Below are 20273 nucleotides of genomic sequence, written 5' to 3'. Positions count from 1 at the left end.
GTGTTGTTGTTCGGCTCTCGCATCAAGAAATAAAGCAAAATATAAAATGAAAACAAATTTATAGCCCATGCACGTACTGTATCGTACTGCACGTACTGTATCATTACCATTGTGATTTGCGACCATTCATAAACTGGAGTAAGAGTAAACCGGCCTCTACCAGAAAAACTGGGATATCGCACGTTTCAGCTATTTGAATAATCTGAATTTAGTGCTAATACATTTTTTCTGCAGCTTTTGACTATTGATTTTTGACTAAAATGCTGGCCGTAGTGGAATGACTAACTGTTATGTCGTAGTGTAAACATAAATAAACAAAGAAATCTGTCTATTAAATATTTATTATTGAACCTTGTACGTTAGTGGCGTAAACGAAGTAATATAATAATAACAATCTGACACCATGTATCGGCTTCTATCGGGGCACTTAACCCTTGGACTTCCAGTACACAGTAAAGGAAAAAGAACTTGACTAAACTCCCCTCCAGTTTACCGGATTTTCTATCTTCGGGGCGCTCGTTACCCGGCCGAAAAGCTACTTAGACGACGTGGAGGTAAGCCGCCTGCATGAGCCATACTTCGCGCGAATCCGGCTGCACCCAACACTCGACGCGCGCCGGGCGGCGCGCGTCTACTTTGGGAATAAACAACGTGCTGGCGACATTTCCCGCGCGACTGTACTGCATCCCGTACTTGGATAAGGTATCCTCTGTTGCAGCGTCCGGTGGAATATATTGGCGAAACTGACGCTGGTCGGGATCAGTAAAAATTAAATCACGCAGCGGATGCTTTTTGGGCGCCTCCAACCACTGCCGGTTAAAGCGCCAGATAAAACCATGGAGCATGTCAAAGGGCTCCAGGGGATGGGTGAAGCCGGTCACGCAGAGAAGACGGGCTTCCGCATCCCGGGGTACGGTGACGTTGGCCATCGGAAGCGGGAAGAGTTCGTTACCGGTGGGAGCCACCCGCAGGCGAAAGGCTTGTTGGCGGCAGAAGCGAGGTGCCACCTCGGGGCACCTCTGCTGGCACTCCACAACGCCTCGATCGCTCCAGCTGACGTTCTTCATAATCAGGGTGGCAGCGGATATTGTCCTGTTTATTGCGTGACTTATGTTGTAGCCATTGAAGACGTTAATGCCGCTGCTTTTGGCCACAGCCACTGGTCGACCGTTGTGGACCCAGACAATGTCCGGCGTGTCGGATGAATTAGGAGTCAACTGCAGCGGACAATAAAAAGTAGCCGCATCGCCAGAATTCGTATCCACAACGCGCAAATTGTCGACAATGAGGCTGGATGTCTCCTTGTCGTCCAGTGGCAGATAAATTCGTCCATCGACTGGATGGCGCGCTGCATCATTCAGCATTTTATCCACTAAAGACACAATCACAAAAAAATGACTTTTTAATGGGACATATTACCGTTCTGTCCGGGCATATGAAATTATGGTCATTATTATAACGCACACACTTCAATGACTAACTTAAGTAGCCATACGCAATACCGGAATATTATTGTAGCGCAAAGACATTGTTATGAAAGTAATAAGGTTTCTAACGAGTTTTGTTTGCAAAACTTTCGAAAAAGAATAGATAATGCGTGCCTTTTCCCCTAATCTGTAATGGGGGTTTTTTGCCGCATAGCTGCATACGGAACTCATTAAAAGTTAATATATACAACTGGTACCTTGCCTCGTGTGTTCCTCGTGGTAATTGTAATGAATGACCTAACTTTTTTGCGCAAAGAGCGCGATGACCATCGCAGTGACCATCTGTGGTCCCCAGTTAGATTCTTTCTTACTGCGCCTACTGTCGTCCAGCCACCATCCGCCAGACAAATACAGTATTTCTTCTGTAACAATACGAGAGTCTCGCAACATCTGACCGGTTGAGGTGCACCAGCCATGCCAGATGCATGTGAGATGCAAAGGCTAAAGAGTGCGGCGTGACGCGCCGTGATTTGGAGCGTGGCCCCTGCCTTTGTGTTTTCAGCTGTACCAATTATGCGACAGGTTTGTACTGTAGCGGCGGTAGCAAGTTAAACCGGTGCTGCGTGGGTATAACTTGCTAACGCCGCTACAGTACCACGCCGTTACAGTACCAGGCCATCCCAGAGCTGTACACGATACCAAAGTCTTGTACATATACAAGTGCCGAAAGCTTTCTTAAGCTTTCTTGTTCTGGTTTGATGTACAGCATCACTTGTGTAATTATTCTGATTATTCGATGTACAGCATCACTTGTGTATTTATTCTGATTCTTGTATAATTATTCTGATTTCGCAGTCTACCACAGAAGTCTGCACTCCTTTCGGTTTTTTTTCTATAACCTAACCGGATAAAAGGAATAACCGGATAAAGCGATAGCAAAAGTACGCCTGTTTTTGGAGGACAAGCCAGCACAAAGTCGGGTTGAGCGGTACGGCACAATAGCTTTCTGTTGTGCCTTAACACCGTTTTCTGCAGTAAGAAGACTAGGAGATACAGTCTGTACGTATATGCCGACCAGATGCGGTAATCAAATAGCACAGTTTTTTGTATATCTATTTTTCACTTCACGGTTCGAGTAACTCTTCTATTGATTAATCCAATACTGGATGCAGGGACCAGGTAAATGCTTTCTCGAACAAGGTGGATTTCGAGTGTGTAACATTTGGCTACCTCACCAGATGCTTCTAAACTTAAGGGAAGCAGCCTGGTACATGGTGCCAAATTCGTGTACATGCACGAAAACTTTCACTTTCGCGCACTCCCAAACACATTTTTGTTTCGGTTTATGACATTCTGTAGGGCCCAGATGATTTGTATACACTGGCGTGAAATCCGTTTGTGCGCGCAACATTTAATTCGGGAGTTATGGCTGTTAGAAAATTCCAAAAAGTTTAAATGCATTCAGGTGTACTAAAAGTCTCATTATGGACTGATTTCCTTCAAATTTTGCAAGTAAATGCGCATGTTCATGAAGATCGTTTTACATCGATCCACTGATCTGGCATGTTTTTCAAATTTTAAAATGAATTTCAAAAATTTTAAAATTCATTTTAAAATATCAAAAAAACCATGGAAGTCTGGATCGGTGTAAAAACGATCTTCATGGCCATGCGCCTTTTACAGCAAAGTTTCAAAAAGATCGGGTAATAACCAGACTTTTAGTACACAACAATGCATTTAAACTTTTTTCCCTTTATAATTCGCCATATCTCGGCAACCGGATGCTGCACGCGCAAACGGTTTTCAGAACAATGTGTACAAATCATTTACCTTTAGGATGACATCAAGTATTGCAAAAAAGTGATTCGTATTGTGCGAAAGCGGACGTTTTAGTGTATGTATCCCATTTTTGACGCTATGTACCGGGCCACGTACCCAATCGGTACGTATGGTATCTGGCCGCGCTATCATTATTATTGTTTAATATTTAAAAGAAGTAATTCAACGGCGCACTATGTAACATCACTATGTCGAATGCAGTTGGAGGTATTCTACAGATAACAGAGCACACAATTATTATCCACTATACACGGCATTATATTAAGGGAAAAGTCACGACATCTCAAAGAGCAAAGACTGCTCTTTCCAGTAAACTGCTTTTCTAAAATAACGTTATACATGTATATGCACATGTACCGGGTCACTTCCCTTAAGTGCAGTATTTTATATATGGCTATGAACTGCCTTAACCTTGACGAAATGGTTGCAGCAGCCGCTGTCCAGTGTTTGTAACCATGTTACGAACGCTGAACTGCTGCTACCGATGGGCTCACTTATTCTTCCATGCAGACTTTGTACCGAGTCCAAAGGTCTTCACAGTGCTCGTTGTGTAATATTGCTGAGAGAAAAAGGCAGAACCAAACACGACTTGGCTGCTGTAAAATTTTGTTCGAAAGTGCAACGCATACTACAATTCCTAAAATGCTTATTTAACTAGAATAAGGCACCGGCTGGTGCACTGGTAGGCGAGCGTAGCAGCTTCAGCTTTTCTCGAAAATAGTTTTCCTAATTGTTGGTGAATTAGTAAATGAAGTTCGTCCAATATATAATATGGAAACATGTACATACGGAAAATTTTGTATTTAACAAAATGTATAATTATACTTCCATAAATGAATAATCACGAATACCGTGTTGCCGTATTAATTACAAGGTATGCATCGCGCTCCTCGCTCGGCACTACCCTCTTGGACGAATACTAATAATTATTTGATCGTTCCAAGTTTTTTTCTTGCTTCTCTGACCACAGCTGCAATTTTTCACTTCTATCATTATTAATTATTGGTCTATGCAGTCCTTAGTTTCACTGCATTATTTCTCTGATTGTTGCCACCGTGGTAACAGTTTATTTTATGCGTAGGAATGTGATACCATTAAGTATCTTAAGAACAATTATAATTATTACAGTATGTACTCGTACTCCATTTTCACAGTACTTCCATACTTAAGAACCCGTCGAAATGTCTTCTGACCAAAGCTTCCTTAAAAAAATTAAGATTCAGAAGGCACACTTATGGGAAATTGAGAATTTTTCAGGACTAAGCTTGAATTAAACTGACCGCGCGTTGACAAGTCAATAAAAAACCCAAGAAAAATACGTTTTTGACGGTGAGTTTGTATAAATATAAAGATACCTGCGCTCACAGTGCAGCTGTATTTGGGACAAGGGCTTAGATTGACTATAACGTAATGTGTTAATTCCTTGCACATTTGCTTTGGTTATTTTAGCATTTCTGTCAAGATTATGTAATATCTATTGCAGAATTGTCCCTGTGCGACGACCCAGATGCCGTTGCCCAAGAAGATCTCACAGAGCGTAGTGTATTTCTTTTCTGCATCAAACAGACATCCACGCTGCAGTATGCTTCTGATGACCTCACAATAATATAATTTTATTACTGGCGCCCCACGCCCCGTGAAAAGAAAGTAATGATATAATAATGGAGTTTTTCAGTTTTGTATCAGGCAAACAGAAAACAGAAAGACAATATTCTACTTTTGTTGGGCTAGAAGGCTACTGAGCATGACATAAATAAAAACTTGCGTAAAAAAAAAGAAGGCTCTAGAAGGCTCCGGTCCATAATAATGGATAGTTATACAAAATTTATACATACGAAGTATGAATAGAAATTTCGTACCACTCACATCGTGCAAATTTACATTCCCAGCTCCCATCTACACAAGCCTGTGCAGATGGGATGGATGTCTCGCCCACTTTTGCCGTTTTTTGTACTTGGCAAGCCAGGCCAGAGTTATGAGATATCCAGATAAATGTTATTGCTACCACAGTCAAAATAAGCTTGAGTCCTATCGGGTTGACAAATAGAGGCCGGCGCTGCTTACCGGTGCAGTGCACCAGCCGCCTTGTGCGACGAGAAATGGGCCAATCAAACGGATACAGCGACGATGGAAGCAGTGATGCCATAAATCACGCAACATAATGCACGATTGCCGTGTTGTCAGCTAGTTGCCGTGTCAGTTGGCAGTGGTCCGCAGCTGGTGGCGGTCAAAGTACTGTCACAACTGCCCATAAGGACATGCAGTAGTGGAAGGTGCAACTGGTTGCCTAGCGCATTAGCGAAACAATTAAAACCTCATTTACACTTAAGCTAAAATATCATATAACTAGAACAAGTAAATAATTTTTGTAAATACAGTATATGGAGCATCCAACGGTTTCCAAGCAATGCGACAATCAACCATGTGTATAGCTAAGCAACCGCAAAGCAAAAGATGCTGCACCGGTTAGAGCACACCGCGGATACCACCTCACTAGCTGGAAATGGCAAAAATTTGAGAAATTGCAATGGCGATAAAATTAATAATTTTCCGTTAATGAAAATTGGTTAAAATGTACACTATAACATAAAACCTTACTTTAACTTGTACAAGCAAACGCCATAACAATAATTAGGCTGAAGTAAGATAATTCTTCTAGGTTTTTAAAACAACCAGCAGCTGTTTTACACAGTTTGTTGCATTTTATTGGTTGATTGTCCTGAATAGTTGTGGTATTATTTTTATTAAATACTTATTGATATCTATCAATCATGGGAACAGCACCAGCCTCGGCTAACTTAAATGGAAATGTTGTGTGTGCTTATATCACCTGTTTCCGCAGTGGGCTAAAGCTGTACAATCAATAAAAATATGTTTTTTTAGTAGAAAATTTGTTATTGTTGTGTGAATAAAACTATCAATCTGTGTCATTGATGCACCGTTTATATACCGTCTTGAACTTTATTGTATTACGCGGGTCGGCAGACAACTGAAATAAAACTAGATCATCGCAATTCGCAGCTAAAGAATATTGAAAATTCAAGGACAGACTAATATGATCTTTACAGAAATGGTGGTCGTAGCTACAGCTTAGGACGATATGGTCGCATACCCAACATCTCCACATTCAGTACGTATGCAGCGCAGTGCAGTGTACGACTGAGTTCAAAATATCCGTTTCGTACAAGTGCACTGCACCGCTTGCGTACAGAATGCTGGGTATGCGACCATTTAGTCCTACATTGTATAAGATTTAGACCGGCTAAAGCATTTCAGTAATAAAATGCGCTTTTTTTGAACTCCTTATACTCCGTCGCATTATTATACTTATTAGTAAACAGTATCATATGACTAGCGCAACCTTACTCACGTGATCGAAATCTTTCTTCGCTTCGCTCGGTAGGAAGGAACAACGACTATACTGTACAACGCAGCTGAGGGGATACTTATACACAAACAGTTGTGCCAACGGGTCTGTTTCTTAATGATAGCGCTTTACGGATTGATCGGATCGATCCGATCAGATATCTGATGTTTCAAAGATCAAATCGAAAGCAAATAGTACCAATAACCCAAAGTCTAACGGTACCAAGGAGACAAGGTCTATGAGACCAGCGTGATCAAAGCGTGATCATAATGAGTAGCGTTGGCATGCCGCATGCATGCGAATACGCCGAAGGTGGCTTCAGAAATATGCATCCTGCGGACAAATTAAAGGCGAACGCGGTAATGAGCGGTAATTTCTTTAATTAGCTGCACTTATAACTAGACTGATAGTATTTGAATATAGGCGGTGGTGCCTGGTAATGGTGGCCGGAGACAAAAAGTGACACAAACAGCGCATACTGTAACGGTTAACCGTGGGCTTATTTGTACAACTAATCTGGAAATTCAGTTACTAACGTTATTTATCAGCTATATTATCGCTTTATCAAAGCCATAGAACAGAGTGTCGGATTCAGAAGACCCGGGCAAAGCATTGGTACATGCAGTACATCGATCGCGTCTTGCATAGGTAATTTTGTCAGTCCTAAACCACCGCACCAATTGGTGTGACAGAATTAACACGGCTGTTAGGACCTTTCATAAATACTGCCGAACGCCTAACTCTGTTCAAGTTGATCTTTTCCAGCCCCTTTTGGAAGAATTCCCGTACATTCCTCAAACTCAGTCCGAATACGATGGGATCGATCACCGGCAGCAGTGACGCCATAATCTGCGCGGCGCGCTCAAACCCCGTATACTTATGGTAATCCTCCGGCTGGACCAGGTACATCAGGGTCGAATACACACTGGCCGGGGCGGACGCCACGACGATCCCCAACGTCAACAAGGTCAACAATAAAAACGGATGCGACGCGGCTTGTCCCTCCGGTGTATTCTCCCGATTCTTAATAGCTTTCCAACGTTTGTAATACAGAAACGGGTACGCCACGATGATGACGACAATCAAGAGGTCATCCGCCAGCACCTCCACAATCAGCTCGTACTCGAAGAGCGGCAGCTGGTCCGAGGCCAACCCGCACCCGTACACCTGCTCCGGCAATCGATAATACAGCAGATCGATGATGATCAACGGGAGAATCAGAATGTGAATATATAAAACCGTTCCCAGGCAAACTAGAACAGCGACCCGCTCGTTGTGGACGTTGCGGTAGTGGACGGGGAACTGGATGGCCCAGATGCGGTTGATGGTGATAAGGACGTGCATGTGCAGACGGACCACCGCGAAGACATACACGAGGTACAGGTAGAACGTGCAGACGGAGGAGGAGAAGGATTGCTCCGAGTAGACGATGCGGAGCACGTCGATGGGGTACTCGGTGCTGACGTATACCAGGTTGGCGGTGAAGAGCGCGGCGACGTACACCGTGAAGGCGTTGCGCAGGTCGCGGAGGATGAGGATGGGGATGAGCATGGTGAGGTTGAGGATGAACTGGATGACGCCCAGGGAGATGCGAACACCGGCTTGGTAGCTCCAGCCGTCCGGATGGGAAACATTGGTCCAATTCGCTTCGGTTAAATTTTCCATGATACGGTTATTAAGTTAAGTACTCCTCCGATCGAGGTTCGTCTTCTTAAAGAACGTTAGTAAAGTGTTCAAAAACGTTGCGTACATTGTGTAAAAAATTACGGTCTCCCGGATGCTTAGCTTGATTGAGTGCTACCGGAAGTTATAGAAGGGAGAGTAAAGGGAAACCTTTTCTCTCGGTAGAGCGGTCTGATAGAGCGCGTTAGGTGTGTGCACGGCTGCGCGTTATCTTGTTTGCCAGCGTACGCATTATTTGTCCAGATTCTGCGGTGCTTATTGTCCGCTGTAGGTATCGGTTTACAGGATAAACATGGGATATACCGCAATGTACGCAATTATCAGACCATTCTCCTTAACTATCGCTATGCTCTCCAGTTTTGATTGACGCATTTTTACCTCCGTACATTGTGAATTAGAATAACAAGTGTTTTGTGCGAGATATCTGCGGATGTTGCGTTGATATAAACAGGTTTATAGACCGTACGGTGCGGCTGTTCTCGTTCGCTTTATCGCCATCTGAACTAAGCATACCTAAAAAATGTGCTTTTTTCTTTTCGAAAATGTCGCCGCTGGATTGTGAGAGCCAGAAAAAGCTATAAATATATTTAAAAGCAAAAGCCGACCTTAATATCGTACAAAAAATATTAATAGCGCACAGCAAAATACTAATACTTTTGTGCTGTACAGAGCTCAGCTGATCGATGCATACTTAGTGACTGCCCTACGGCGGTAGTTAATTCTGTTAAACTGATTCAAAAGTATGTGGTCGCCTTGAATATCTGTACACCCAGGTTTTCTACACCATGATACTTAAGCGCCCTATACCAATTTTCGGTTAACAATCGATTAACAATTTTCAATTTAGCGATCGATTAACAGATATTAAACGCTAGGTAATGCCTTTCATTTATTAATCTTTTGAGTGCAGCAAATACGTCAGCGACTCATCAGTGGCAAAATGAAATGCACAAGCAAAACATACCGCTAACACCACACCATAATTGTTAACCTTCCATTAGCAACTTATTTGATAAAGTTTGAAAGGTTAAATTTCATGTAATATGTATGTTTTTACTAAACATTCGATTATGCATTGAAGCGTAATGAATAGCCTGACAGCTGAAAACCATTGAGCATTAATGCTGACGAGAATAACTAGCCGCACCAACAAAACGGAAAGAAATTTTTTATATATTTCCGGCCTGTGCAGCTGTCCTACTTAATGTCTTGTTCGTTGTCGTTTTACTTAACATCTTCAGCGCAAATTCATCCGTTAACAAAGAACAAACCAACCCATATAATTGCGGCCAGCGGAAGTGGTGTTTTTGCCTGGGTAGACGCAAGGGCTGAATATATACCGTGATTGTCCGCCGGGCACACATCGTGCTTGGGAAACAGCCGGCTGCTGTTGTGACATACGAGGTATTGTAGGTATCTGTACATGTACGTGTGTGCATCCTTGACATTTCCTCTGCCAGTGAAAACGATGGGCAGCGGCGCCGACAAACAGCAGCCGTTGTCTCTTACCGGCACAACAGCCGGATGAGAAGGGGCTTTGTGCTCATGTAATCCCACCGTTGGCTAATTGTTTTCCGCTCTTTTCTCCTCGTTTCTCGGCTGACAAACATAAGGACGTGCGCGCGCACCTTCCCAGACGAGAAAGATTCATCGCGCTGACGTTGGTGGTGGGAGATTTTCCAGGGAGGATTGTACGGGGCTTAGTATTTTACCGTGTGGTTGAATGCGCTGTTAGCCAGTTGGATTAATTTTTAAGTTGATTATATTGTACGAAAATATTTTCTTTAACGGATATTTAAGCCGGGTTGACAGCTGCTCTGCACTACGATTCCTTTTGTCTTAAAGGTGGAGATTGCTGATTTCTGGGTGAGAGCGGGGGAAAATGGCATCGACTCCGTATATCCTGGTGACCTTTGTGCTGTGTGTCGCCAGTGCCGTGACTCAGGGCGCTGCGATTTTCCAAGCTGATCACGATATTGTTAAGGTAAGAAACATCTGTTTTATTGTGCGAGTGACCTTTAAAAATAGACAACGTGATACGCTGAAAGTAATGTAATTTTAATTTAATCGGTACTGCCGCGCAACATATCCTAGCTGAGCAAAGCATTTTTCATTGTGATTTTCACATCTACGGTTCTACCCATTCTTATGAACTTGAAAAGATAACAACAGTATTGAAAACATATGGGCGTTGCATAAGTAGAAAAAAGGAGAATTCATGATAATATTTTCAAACTTTTTGTATTTTAATTTATGACAGCATGGAGACAGCTGCATTTCAAAGATGGTATTGATAAACTGGTAATTCAACTCATTAATCTTTGTATAAACCACTCGATGTATCCATAATCTTTAGATCTTTGAATATAATAAAATATTTCGGCAAAGGTATTATCATCACCGCAAAAATATGAAATATAATTTTTTTACAACACTTAATAATTAAGAATTAGCTTTTCTAATAACTCTTAAAATAACTTAACGGTCCGTTGTAACCGACATTTCTGGAAAAAAGGCTAATGTATACGTTGTAATTGACATTTCTGGAAAAAAGGCCGATGTATACGTGGAAACCGACATTTTCCAACCCTGGACGTTCAAGGCCTCATTGTCCGCGTAATATGCATAAGAGTACATAATAACATGGAAATGCACATGACGTCAATTACAATGATTTTATTCATGAGCATCTTGAATGGTGGCATTTGAATGCCATCATCCCACGTTGTTTTATGCCCATATAATAGTACTATCGCCTCGTGAATGCGAGGGAGCACTTAGCGGTTAGCTTTTACGCTTATGCCATTGCCACAAGCTGGCTTACATCTTTTTGTATTTGGCCCAGGCACCATCACTCGCTTGCGTTCCATTCTGGGTTTTCGAAGAAGTTAAATAATATTATTGTTATTTTTAAAAAAATACAGCAGCTACATACGTAAACTTGATCATTAATTAACGATGTACATTCGTATATCAATGCTATCTTAAAAACTCGGCAGCATTTGCTGCTGTTCTCTAAAAAACTCCATTGGCAAAAATAAACAAAACAGGCGCGATCAGTTTTTTGTTGCAACCTTGATCGCTCGTCACTAAGGTCATAAACTAACTATCGATTTTATTTATTTTTTAACGTTTAAGATACAGCCGAAGAGAAGTATTTAAGTTTGGTGCAGTGACGAAGTAAAACTAATTTTTTTAAATATTGATATACACAAATCGCTAAATACCTATTGCGTGTCCACTGTCAATAAAGCTGTCAACCGGCTATTATTTATACAGTAATGTGTTACTCCATATAACCTTCTGGGTGTTTTTGTTGGCAGACGGTACAGAAACGCAGCTTCCTCGGCGATATTCCGCCATGGATGAAGCTGTCCTTAAACATGCGTGCCGATGTCCCGGATGCGCCGGAAGCCGATGCTGTCCCGGTTATCAGTGTATCCAACGATGAAGGTGTGTTTTGTTTATCGCTTTTGTGTAAACTACACTAAATCACCGCTGTACATGTTTGTGACTGTCCGTATTATTACAGCACCCGCTCAACCGCAACCCCCCGCTGCGCTGACACCCTACATCCGTCCGCGTAACCAGTGCTTTTTCCACACCGTCTCCTGCTTCGGTCGGCGTCCCTCGCGGCTCTTTCCCACGGCCACGCCCAGCTCGCTGCGCCTCCTCGTCAACAGCGGACGGCGCTGAAGGAATCAATAATTAAAAGAACCCTGCACTTTTATTTTGCTTAGCTTTATTCACCGCTTCCCGTAATAAAATTTCTCATGGCGAATACTGTGCACTTTTAACAAGGTTGTGGCATAATTGTAAAAACTGCTTTTCAGGCACCCGGTTATTATAAAAATAGGAGAACACTACAGAAAGTCATTAAACTTGTCGGTTCGGCAGTTTTTCCAACCAGGACGTTAACATTCCACCGCGGCCCTGCAAAACATTAAGTCATATGACCTTACCGGGCAAGAGTAACTGGTTAATAATACTGATTTTGGTTGCTTTTTTTAATTCTTAATTGTGCAATGCTGGCCGTAGTTAACTGACTTACGACTGTAATGTCGCGATTTGAAAATCAATAAACCACGATCATTTTATCCACTAAACCGTAAAAACCATGTACAGTACTAGCTTGTCCAGTAATTCTATCGTAACGGTACAAGTACTGATCGCACGTATATTGCGCTATGAACGATTGCCACTCCACTACGTCTACCACAATAACAAACTCATTTCTCCCAAGATTAGAGATACCTAATCATAAAAGAGAAAAGCTAACAATTTATATCGATAGTTTATAACTTAGATCGTTATTCGGTATGCACCTCCCATGTCAAATGCATGTAGAGCGTAAAAAGTGTAGCGTAGCGCGCCGTAGCATGGAGTTTGGCGTAACCCGTGAATGTGCTATTTGTCGCTGTGTTAATGCGATAGAAATTACCGGATCTGCTTGTACGATTACGTTTGCGTGGAGGTTAGTACTAACGATTAGAAAAACATTCAGCTTACCTTGATTAAAGTATATCCCCGGCTAATAAAAAGAAAATCCTCATCCACGTCAATGAACCCGGTCGTGGAAACCGACACTTGGATACGGCCGGGATGGCCGTGACAGGCCAGTCGGGCTGCCACGTTGACCGTATCGCCGAAACTGAAAGGTGGAACACATAAGCTACGTTAATTATTTAACGTCGTTATTCTATACGTCAACAATTTCTAATTTTTAACCCACAGTATTATAGCAGCTTACAGGCAGTAACGCGGCCGTTTCACTCCCACGATTCCCGCCACACAGGCTCCTGTAATTAAATTTCACTGTGGTTTATCGTTAATCGCATCTGTTTTCAAGCGTTTGCCGTTGACGCTAAAGCTGTGTCGTGCGTTACGCAGAAATTAATTTCGCCGAAACGGAAAAAAAGCCTTTATTAAAAAGGAGACATCGAGGTAGTCATGACATCAATGATTAGAATCAAGTCGCATTTGCGTCGTCCTACCGGAATTGATACCGGCCATGACGTCCAGCCGGTTGCCGGCTTTTAGCGGCTCAAAGACACTGACGAGCGCCAAGGCCATGGCGCAGATTTCCCTGGCGTGCTTTGTTCCATTGCGCTCCGGAACACCACTTACCACCTACACAATACAGGACCACGTAGTACATTGCTCCCTTATTTCCGCTCGGTGCGGAATCCTACGCTGAGTACAGACCATGTAGCAATCTCCCACAGTCTCCATTTTGTAGACATGGTAGTCGTTAGTCACTTGGTCGAACCGGCGGAACATCTCGTTCAGTGTGGCGAAGACGGCCAGCGGGAAGCTGTTGGACACGAACTCGTTGAACCCATACAGGTGGCTGAAGTACACCGTGCAGTCGTCGAAGGATTCGGGATAGATATCCAGATCGTATGCTAGTCGGCTCACAATCGCACTGTAGGAAACAAGCCTTGTACGCCACAAACAGATGTTCTGCGTGTACAACTTTTTAATGCATTGTTAAGTGTCATGACCTTAGACCTACTTTTCCCTGGAAAGCCCATCAAAAAATTTAAAATTACGTATGTTTTGGATGCTGGTTTATTTCACGCATTAAAGAACGAATCGGGGAAACAATTTCGAAGCTTAATTTTCGCAAGATACATGGAAACCTGCGACTTTGAACACTTGCGTAAACTGAACACCCGCGCACACTGAACGTTTGTATTGGAACCGGGGCGTCTCGTAGACTGTTAAAGTGGTTCTGTACATTGAACAAGCGTCTACATTGTACAACATTACAGTAATTCGTACTCGTAGTGTCACTGTCACAATGAAATAAATGAAAAAGAATTATGCTCACCGAGTCAGTAGCTATATTTAGTTAGTAATTAGTAACATATTTAATTTATTTAGTTGTTGATATAGTAGTTGTATTAAGATAGAAATTAGTTAGTTACTACTACCATCTACATTTGGTTCATAGCTCTTTCACGCTTTAAGTTATACTACAACGAAAAACCCAGTAAAACGGGAAACTACATCAGTTTACCGTGGCAGCATTTCCAGTAAAAGCGTCTCACAGGTCTTCTTCTCCTTCAGCAGATGATACGTCCGATCCTGCACGGCATTCTCCAGCTGCTGCGCCCGCATCTGCAGCCGATGGACCATCTGCACTAAATACCCTTCCTGATGCCCGCTGCACACCTCGGCCAGCTCCGTCCGCACCTGTCGATGCGACGTCTGTAACGAGGTAGTACACTGCCCAGCGATTTCACGTAACCGCCGCAACCGCTGCTCAATCCCCGGATCCCGCTGGCAATGGGCCACGATATCCTCGATCACCAAGCCGAAAGCGTGTAGGTCAATGTTGTTGTTGACCATCCGCTGAATGTCGACGATAAAGGGCTGGAAGGTAGTGAAGGTAGTGGTGGCCAGAGCGCGGGCCAGGAACGACTCGTTCTTAACGGCGACGTGGGCCAGCGAGGAAAAGCGCTGGTAGGCGACGCGGGTGTAGCCCAGCTGGGAGATTTTGACAGTGAGACGGGAATCCAGGAGGCAGTTGGAGAGGGTCAGGCTGCCGTGGTAGCGAAGCGGCGAATGGTGGATAGCCCAGATTCCCTACATTACATCCGAAGTTTTTCCATCAACAAAAAACCGTGCTTGACCTTTTCTACTTAGTGCAAAAGCGAATTTAAGTTGCGGTTCCATATAACTTAATGTTAATGTTTCCACACCGTACAATCGCGATTCTATAGCACAAAGTACTGTAATGTCGCAGGCATAGATTGCATAATCATAAACTCAAACGGGTTTAGCAAAAAGGTCACTATTGCAGTGTTTGGCACAGTACAGCATGCCATATAAACAACGGAAAAGCCGAAAAGCCACAAAAGGAATTCCTTAAATACCAAAAGGTGTTGGTAAAATAATGGTTTTGTCGAAATGCTGATTTACAACAAGTATAAAGTACTCTTTCTGAAATACCTCCATGATGTCTGTAACAAACGACTCCACTAACTCCCATTCCAGCTGAATGGATGTTGTGGATAGGAAGTTTTCTAGTGATCCGCGACAACAGTGCTCACTGACGAGGTACACGAAGCCGCCTTCGATAAAGGCGCCGAAGAACTGGCAGATGTTGGTGTGTAACAGGCATTTCATCTGCAATAATCCCAGAAACCGTCGCACCACTTTCGCAGTTCAGATGTCGGTGTGACTGAATAGGACACATGCGTACGGTTTTCAGTTGTTCCCGAGTCTTCAAGCACAGTGCCCGTTTGGACTCGGGATGGCACTGGGCCAGTTTGATTGTTGCCACGTCGACCAGCTGGTTGCGGTAGATCAGGGGCTGTGGATTATCCTATTATTATAATAAGCCGATTTTGATGTCTGCACGCTAACAACGAAGCAGTTACTTTATTATTACGAACTTCATGAAGATCGAGTTCCGGTGATGTACATAGAATCCCTGGAACACCCTAAAAAAACGGTATATCAGCACTAATTCTGCATTCAGTGGTGGGAAGAAATCGACTGAAGACATAAAGCCAAAAAAAGTTTAGAAACCTAAGAAACCTTAGAAAACATAATAAAACCAAGAACCTGAAAAAGTCCTAGAAATCTTCAAGAAACCAAAGAAATTTAACAAAACGACTTCGTGACGGTTTGACATCGTGACGGTTTGACAATGACCTAAGAAATCTTAGAAAACCTAAGAAAATCAAGGACCTGAAAAAGTCCTAGAAAACTTCAGGAAACCAAAGAAGTTTAACAAAACGCCTTCGTGACGGTTTGGCATCGTGTTCGTTCGACTTAGTGGCGGTAGAAAAATTTGCGTCAACAAAATCACGACGTCAATTTTCATGAAGTCGGTGGTGGCAACAAACCTTGCGATTTTCCGGCAGCCCAGTACACATGCCGTGTTCGCGGGCACGCAGCAGGCTCTTGTCGATCATCCATCCTTCGCTGCGCAGGTCGATGCTGCACATCAAACGCCTGACAAAAATAGCCGCAGGGTATACTTATTATCCAGCGCATGGCTAACCCGACAATGTCACCTTGTGATCACCGCAAACACCACGGCACAACCCACCGCCACGACCGACAGAACGGCTGCCAAGATCCACGTCAGGCCTGCAACGATAATTGCGCGCAGTCAATATTGCGCCCAAGGTAGAGATTGGTTTTCGCTTGACCGAATACACGTTCGGCTTACTGGCTGTGGTGTTGCCGCAGGATGAGCAGAACTCGAAGGAAGGCGGTGGAGCGCCGTGTGGCCAGTCGACGGTGATGTTGGCCACCGTGCTAAGCCGCTCCAGGCGGGCATCGTAGTGTAGAACTACCTGCAGACCAAACAGCCCGTTGTAGCGGTTCGTAACTCATCATAATATTACCACCACAGATTCCCCGATATACATATAATCGAATAAAAAATTCGCACTGAGCGAAATTAATACACGTTTGGCAATGACCAAATTAGCGAAAGGGCGGTTTTTGTGGTAAATTAGCCACCAATCATTTGGACTCCATGCATCCCAAAGTGGCGAAATCAACCTTTCATATTAAACTAATTTACCAAACTTTTAAATTTTCTAAATGCAAAGCGAATTTGGAAAGGTAATCACTAAATTGTAAACCGCAGTATAATAACGAAGGAACGAATACATAGAAAATTGTCCACACAGTCATCATTGCAAGTTTACGTTGTAGCAGCTAGTACACATCCACATATACGTATGTACGACAGTACGAGCACTGTACCAGAAATTCCCCGGTGTTCACATCCAAATCGTACAGGCACATATTGCTGCGGGACTGCCCGTTACTGCCCAGGTACACGTCGCCGGTGGATGTGTGAAACGTGCGATTAAGAAACTGCCCGGCCACTGCCGCTCCGTCGGCAATGCCGGTGCCGTACGCCAGCCGTTCTCTGATCACCTGAAATGACAGTTATTTTTCCAATAGCCTACATAAAGTGATACGCTAGGCAATTAAAGTACTTATATACTGTCATCATCTATGCAGTACCTGTCGGTAAATCTCCATGACTGCGTAGGTATTCTGGACGGCTTCATTTGGCTGCAGCGGAAATATAGAAACGGAATTAGAGGATGCGGGTCACGTAACCGATATCCACGGAAATAGTTTTCTAATGTCACAGAGGCATGCTATTTTACCTTATTATCCAGGGGAAAATATGTCACGCCGTAGTGGAACTGTGTAATATTGGTCAGGTAACGGAGGAACGCATCGGTCGGGCTGCTGCCCAGTGGACAGAAGCGGATGTCGAAGAGACTGCGGTATGCTTCGCGTGCGCTCTGTGGTATTAATTAATTGCCGATCAGACTCGTATGTATTCAAAAACCATGGCTTTTATACGAACCGTGTCGTGCTCGTCATTGTCCTTCCAGTGAACAATACCGCTCAGGTTGCTAATGATCACATTGCCCGCCAAGAAAACCTTTTGTGGAAGAAACAGTAGTAAATCTAATACGGTAATATTAATTGCCCATTAAAATTGTTCGATATCACTGGCTTTTATCGAATACCTACGTATTCTCCATTGGTCATGCTGAGATCTTTAGCGGCCAACTGCAAACAGCAGGCGAATAAAAAGCTGATAACTCCGCCACCAAACATTTCAATTCTTACCATCATGGTGCGCACCAGAGACGCATTGAGCGAGAGAAAAATCACTGCAGAAACAGTAAGTTAACGCATCTGTAAACGGACCCACCAGGACGCCACAATTGTCAACCTGACCTCGCACCCGGCTGCGGATACCTTTGAGCTGGGTGACCGGATCGAAGTTGGCCGCCGAGGAATTGAAGGGTACCGGTAGGACTTCCAGGGGCCAGGTTTTCGTCTGCATCTCCCATTTAAGGAACTCCACGGCGTCGAAATAGGAGGTGAGACCCTGCGTGTCGTACAGCGCCGCCAACGCGTGCCATCGGTAGTACAGCGCGAACGTCCGCACTGCCTGGGCGATCACGCCCGACTGCATGGCTGAGACGCTGATGTACGTGGGATAATGCCGGCGACTGCGCAACTCCAGATACGACATGCTCCTGTCAATATAATTCATAGACCAATTTGCATTACAATCTAAGGGCTGTACCGGAAATGCTTACGTGCCGATCATGAGGACATTCCACTCTACAACAGCAGCCATTAACTATTACTGCATCAGTTAGATTATTTGAATGTTTTAGGTGAAAAGTATTCCAGTTTTGAACATACCTCGCGCCAGTTTGGCTAGATCAAACGCATCTCCACAGCCTATCAAATAATCTAGTAGAGGTGCAATATTTCGATGTACAATGCTTACAATACAAGTACAATATTTCCAGAAAATTCTGTTCAAATCAAAGCATACAGTAAACGTTGATTATGCGACACATGTCGCGCACAAGTCGATTTTGTGAGTGACGGCAAAAAAGGCGATTTTATCGTGCGCGTTTATTTTTGTTCGTCTGATCTGCTAGTCACGTGGTCCGACGGAAACGGAGTAATGTCTTAAATTATATTAATCAGAATTTAATATTACTCGGGATATTTCGGCATTATTACTATGCGCAGTAATCCGGGACTTGATTAAGGAACAAGACGTTACTAATCGTAAGGACGGTACTGCAGTCTGTAACGGCATGATAGTATTTGTTAATAATGAGCTACCACAGACCTGGCGTTATCATAGTCATAATGTTATTGTCATCCCATACATTCCGATAATAATAATCCGCCACCAGCTGCACGTTGGCGCCCGCATCATAACAGTCGCGAATGGAGGTGTCCGTCAGGATAACATAATGAAACTGCACTAACTCCTGCGACGCATTGTACGCGGAGCCTAACCGCTTTTGCGCGATATCCAGCCCAATCACGGTATTATTCACGTTGGTCCTGGTAAGATTTTTTAAATGTCCGTAACTGACAATCGTAACATTAATCGCGGATATGGACAAAACTTGCGCGCCGATCAGGACAATGTAGGAGAACATTTCGGCGTCGACCGCATCTGTGCGACAAGCAGGATCTCTCCGTTGCAGAAATTATTAATAAAGCCCTCGAGCTATGTTATAACTCCGGGAATTCTGAAGACAACGGTTGATGCGGCAGCGTGGAAATACGCTGCAAATAGAACCGACGCGGCATCATTACCGGAAGCTCCAGGAGGAAGATGCGCGCTTGTTATTCGCGGTATACGCGCAAATTACACGGGACGACAGCGGCTGTGGCGCCGGAACTCGGGAGCATGTGGTGTGTCATTAGCAGATTAAATTAACAGCGGTGTATGCACCAGCGGACTGCAAATTAATACCGCTTTGTAGCTCTGGATTTGGAAATTAACTGTAAATTAACCGTGAATTGCGTAGTAATATCTAGGCCATTTGCTTGTTGTACGGTATTAAGCGTGGCAGTAAGTATAATTATCGCTGAACTATTTGCATCAGTTCTTTTTGATGTGTCAGTATATTCTGGATGGAACTGTTGAGAAACGATTCCTAATTAAGATGAAAGAAATACTGATAAACTCAAGAGTTAAGGCCATGGCTAGTTTGGCTTTATTCAGATGAAGAAGGTCGGTTTTTTAAGTTTTTTGAAATCGTATTTTCTTTCTTGATACTTCGTTATATCCAGTTTAAATTGAGAAAAATTCACAACTTAAAACCGGAAAGATCGGCTTTAAACACACAGTTTAAAATGTGAATTGAATAAATCACGCTCAAAAATTAACTAGTCTTCAGGCAACCATACAGAATTTTAGATAGACCACCCAAAAAATCGTAAACATAGTCCTCCTGCACCTTGCGAGGGCTTTTTTTGAAAATAATTTTTTAAACTTCACAAACTTAAAAAAACACATTTAGGGTTTCGATTTTCGTAAATAACTTGAGTAAAAACAATTTTTTTCAAAATCGCTCTCGCAATTATACTTTTAAGGTATTTCTACACCCAATGCATCAAGTTTCAAAATTACGTTA

General features: G+C 43.3%; 4 protein-coding genes across 10 annotated transcripts; 1 reads left to right on the top strand and 3 right to left on the bottom strand.

Annotated features, from left to right (window-relative positions):
* Positions 1-347: 347 nt before the first annotated feature.
* LOC129596458 (uncharacterized) lies at positions 348-6729 on the bottom strand. 2 transcript variants are annotated; one of them, XM_055493731.1, is made up of 3 exons: positions 6637-6729; positions 5133-5553; positions 348-1372 (listed from the first exon to the last, which is right to left on the bottom strand). In XM_055493731.1, exons 2-3 carry the CDS (start codon positions 5410-5412, stop codon positions 540-542), a joined length of 1113 nt encoding a protein of 370 aa, XP_055349706.1. In that variant the 5' UTR covers positions 5413-5553; positions 6637-6729; the 3' UTR covers positions 348-539. The 2 variants fall into 2 exon arrangements, with proteins under 2 accessions (XP_055349706.1, XP_055349707.1); XM_055493732.1 differs by having other exon boundaries at positions 5331-5553.
* On the top strand, positions 2126-12391 carry LOC129596459 (uncharacterized). Of its 6 annotated transcripts, none has more exons than XM_055493737.1 (5): positions 6962-7281; positions 7399-10007; positions 10162-10300; positions 11640-11769; positions 11849-12391. In XM_055493737.1, the coding sequence occupies exons 3-5, from the start codon at positions 10199-10201 to the stop codon at positions 12010-12012; spliced, it is 396 nt and encodes a 131-aa protein (XP_055349712.1). In that variant the 5' UTR covers positions 6962-7281; positions 7399-10007; positions 10162-10198; the 3' UTR covers positions 12013-12391. The 6 variants fall into 6 exon arrangements, with proteins under 6 accessions (XP_055349710.1, XP_055349709.1, XP_055349713.1 ...); XM_055493736.1 differs by having other exon boundaries at positions 7399-10083; XM_055493735.1 differs by lacking the exon at positions 6962-7281 and adding an exon at positions 2126-2415 and having other exon boundaries at positions 7399-10300; positions 11849-12389.
* On the bottom strand, positions 7297-8298 carry LOC129596507 (olfactory receptor 52J3-like). The gene has a single exon (XM_055493806.1). It carries the CDS (start codon positions 8296-8298, stop codon positions 7297-7299), a length of 1002 nt encoding a protein of 333 aa, XP_055349781.1.
* On the bottom strand, positions 12132-19289 carry LOC129596506 (atrial natriuretic peptide receptor 1-like). The gene is made up of 22 exons (XM_055493805.1): positions 18971-19289; positions 18529-18567; positions 18420-18444; positions 18052-18356; positions 17941-17984; positions 17842-17880; positions 17672-17749; positions 17466-17606; positions 17317-17367; positions 17050-17226; positions 16505-16631; positions 16347-16422; positions 16176-16284; positions 15720-15767; positions 15527-15649; positions 15274-15450; positions 14339-14907; positions 13522-13741; positions 13311-13446; positions 13067-13115; positions 12826-12967; positions 12132-12249 (listed from the first exon to the last, which is right to left on the bottom strand). The coding sequence occupies exons 1-22, from the start codon at positions 19287-19289 to the stop codon at positions 12193-12195; spliced, it is 3051 nt and encodes a 1016-aa protein (XP_055349780.1). The 3' UTR covers positions 12132-12192.
* Between the last annotated feature and the right edge of the window lie 984 nt (positions 19290-20273).

The sequence above is a fragment of the Paramacrobiotus metropolitanus genome, unplaced genomic scaffold (genome assembly GCF_019649055.1).
Source record: "Paramacrobiotus metropolitanus isolate TYO unplaced genomic scaffold, Prichtersi_v1.0 Parri_scaffold0000091, whole genome shotgun sequence".
NCBI lineage: Eukaryota > Metazoa > Tardigrada > Eutardigrada > Parachela > Macrobiotidae > Paramacrobiotus > Paramacrobiotus metropolitanus.
The sequence above is the reverse complement of the archived record's forward strand: the minus strand, read 5'-3'. Positions and strand labels throughout refer to the sequence as shown.

Coding starts and splice junctions, on each gene's coding strand:
- LOC129596458 (XM_055493731.1), bottom strand. CDS start 5,412: ATGGCATCACTGCTTCCATCGTCGCTGTATCCGTTTGATTGGCCCATT. Junction 1,373..5,132: donor GGAATGTAAATTTGCACGAT/GTGAGTGGTACG, acceptor TTGTGTCTTTAG/TGGATAAAATGCTGAATGAT.
- LOC129596507 (XM_055493806.1), bottom strand. CDS start 8,298: ATGGAAAATTTAACCGAAGCGAATTGGACCAATGTTTCCCATCCGGAC.
- LOC129596459 (XM_055493738.1), top strand. CDS start 10,199: ATGGCATCGACTCCGTATATCCTGGTGACCTTTGTGCTGTGTGTCGCC. Junction 10,301..11,639: donor CTGATCACGATATTGTTAAG/GTAAGAAACATC, acceptor TTTTGTTGGCAG/ACGGTACAGAAACGCAGCTT. Junction 11,770..11,848: donor CAGTGTATCCAACGATGAAG/GTGTGTTTTGTT, acceptor GTATTATTACAG/CACCCGCTCAACCGCAACCC.
- LOC129596506 (XM_055493805.1), bottom strand. CDS start 19,289: ATGTTCTCCTACATTGTCCTGATCGGCGCGCAAGTTTTGTCCATATCC. Junction 16,285..16,346: donor GTGTTTGCGGTGATCACAAG/GTGACATTGTCG, acceptor TATTTTTGTCAG/GCGTTTGATGTGCAGCATCG. Junction 13,742..14,338: donor TTACTGGAAATGCTGCCACG/GTAAACTGATGT, acceptor TGTTTCCTACAG/TGCGATTGTGAGCCGACTAG.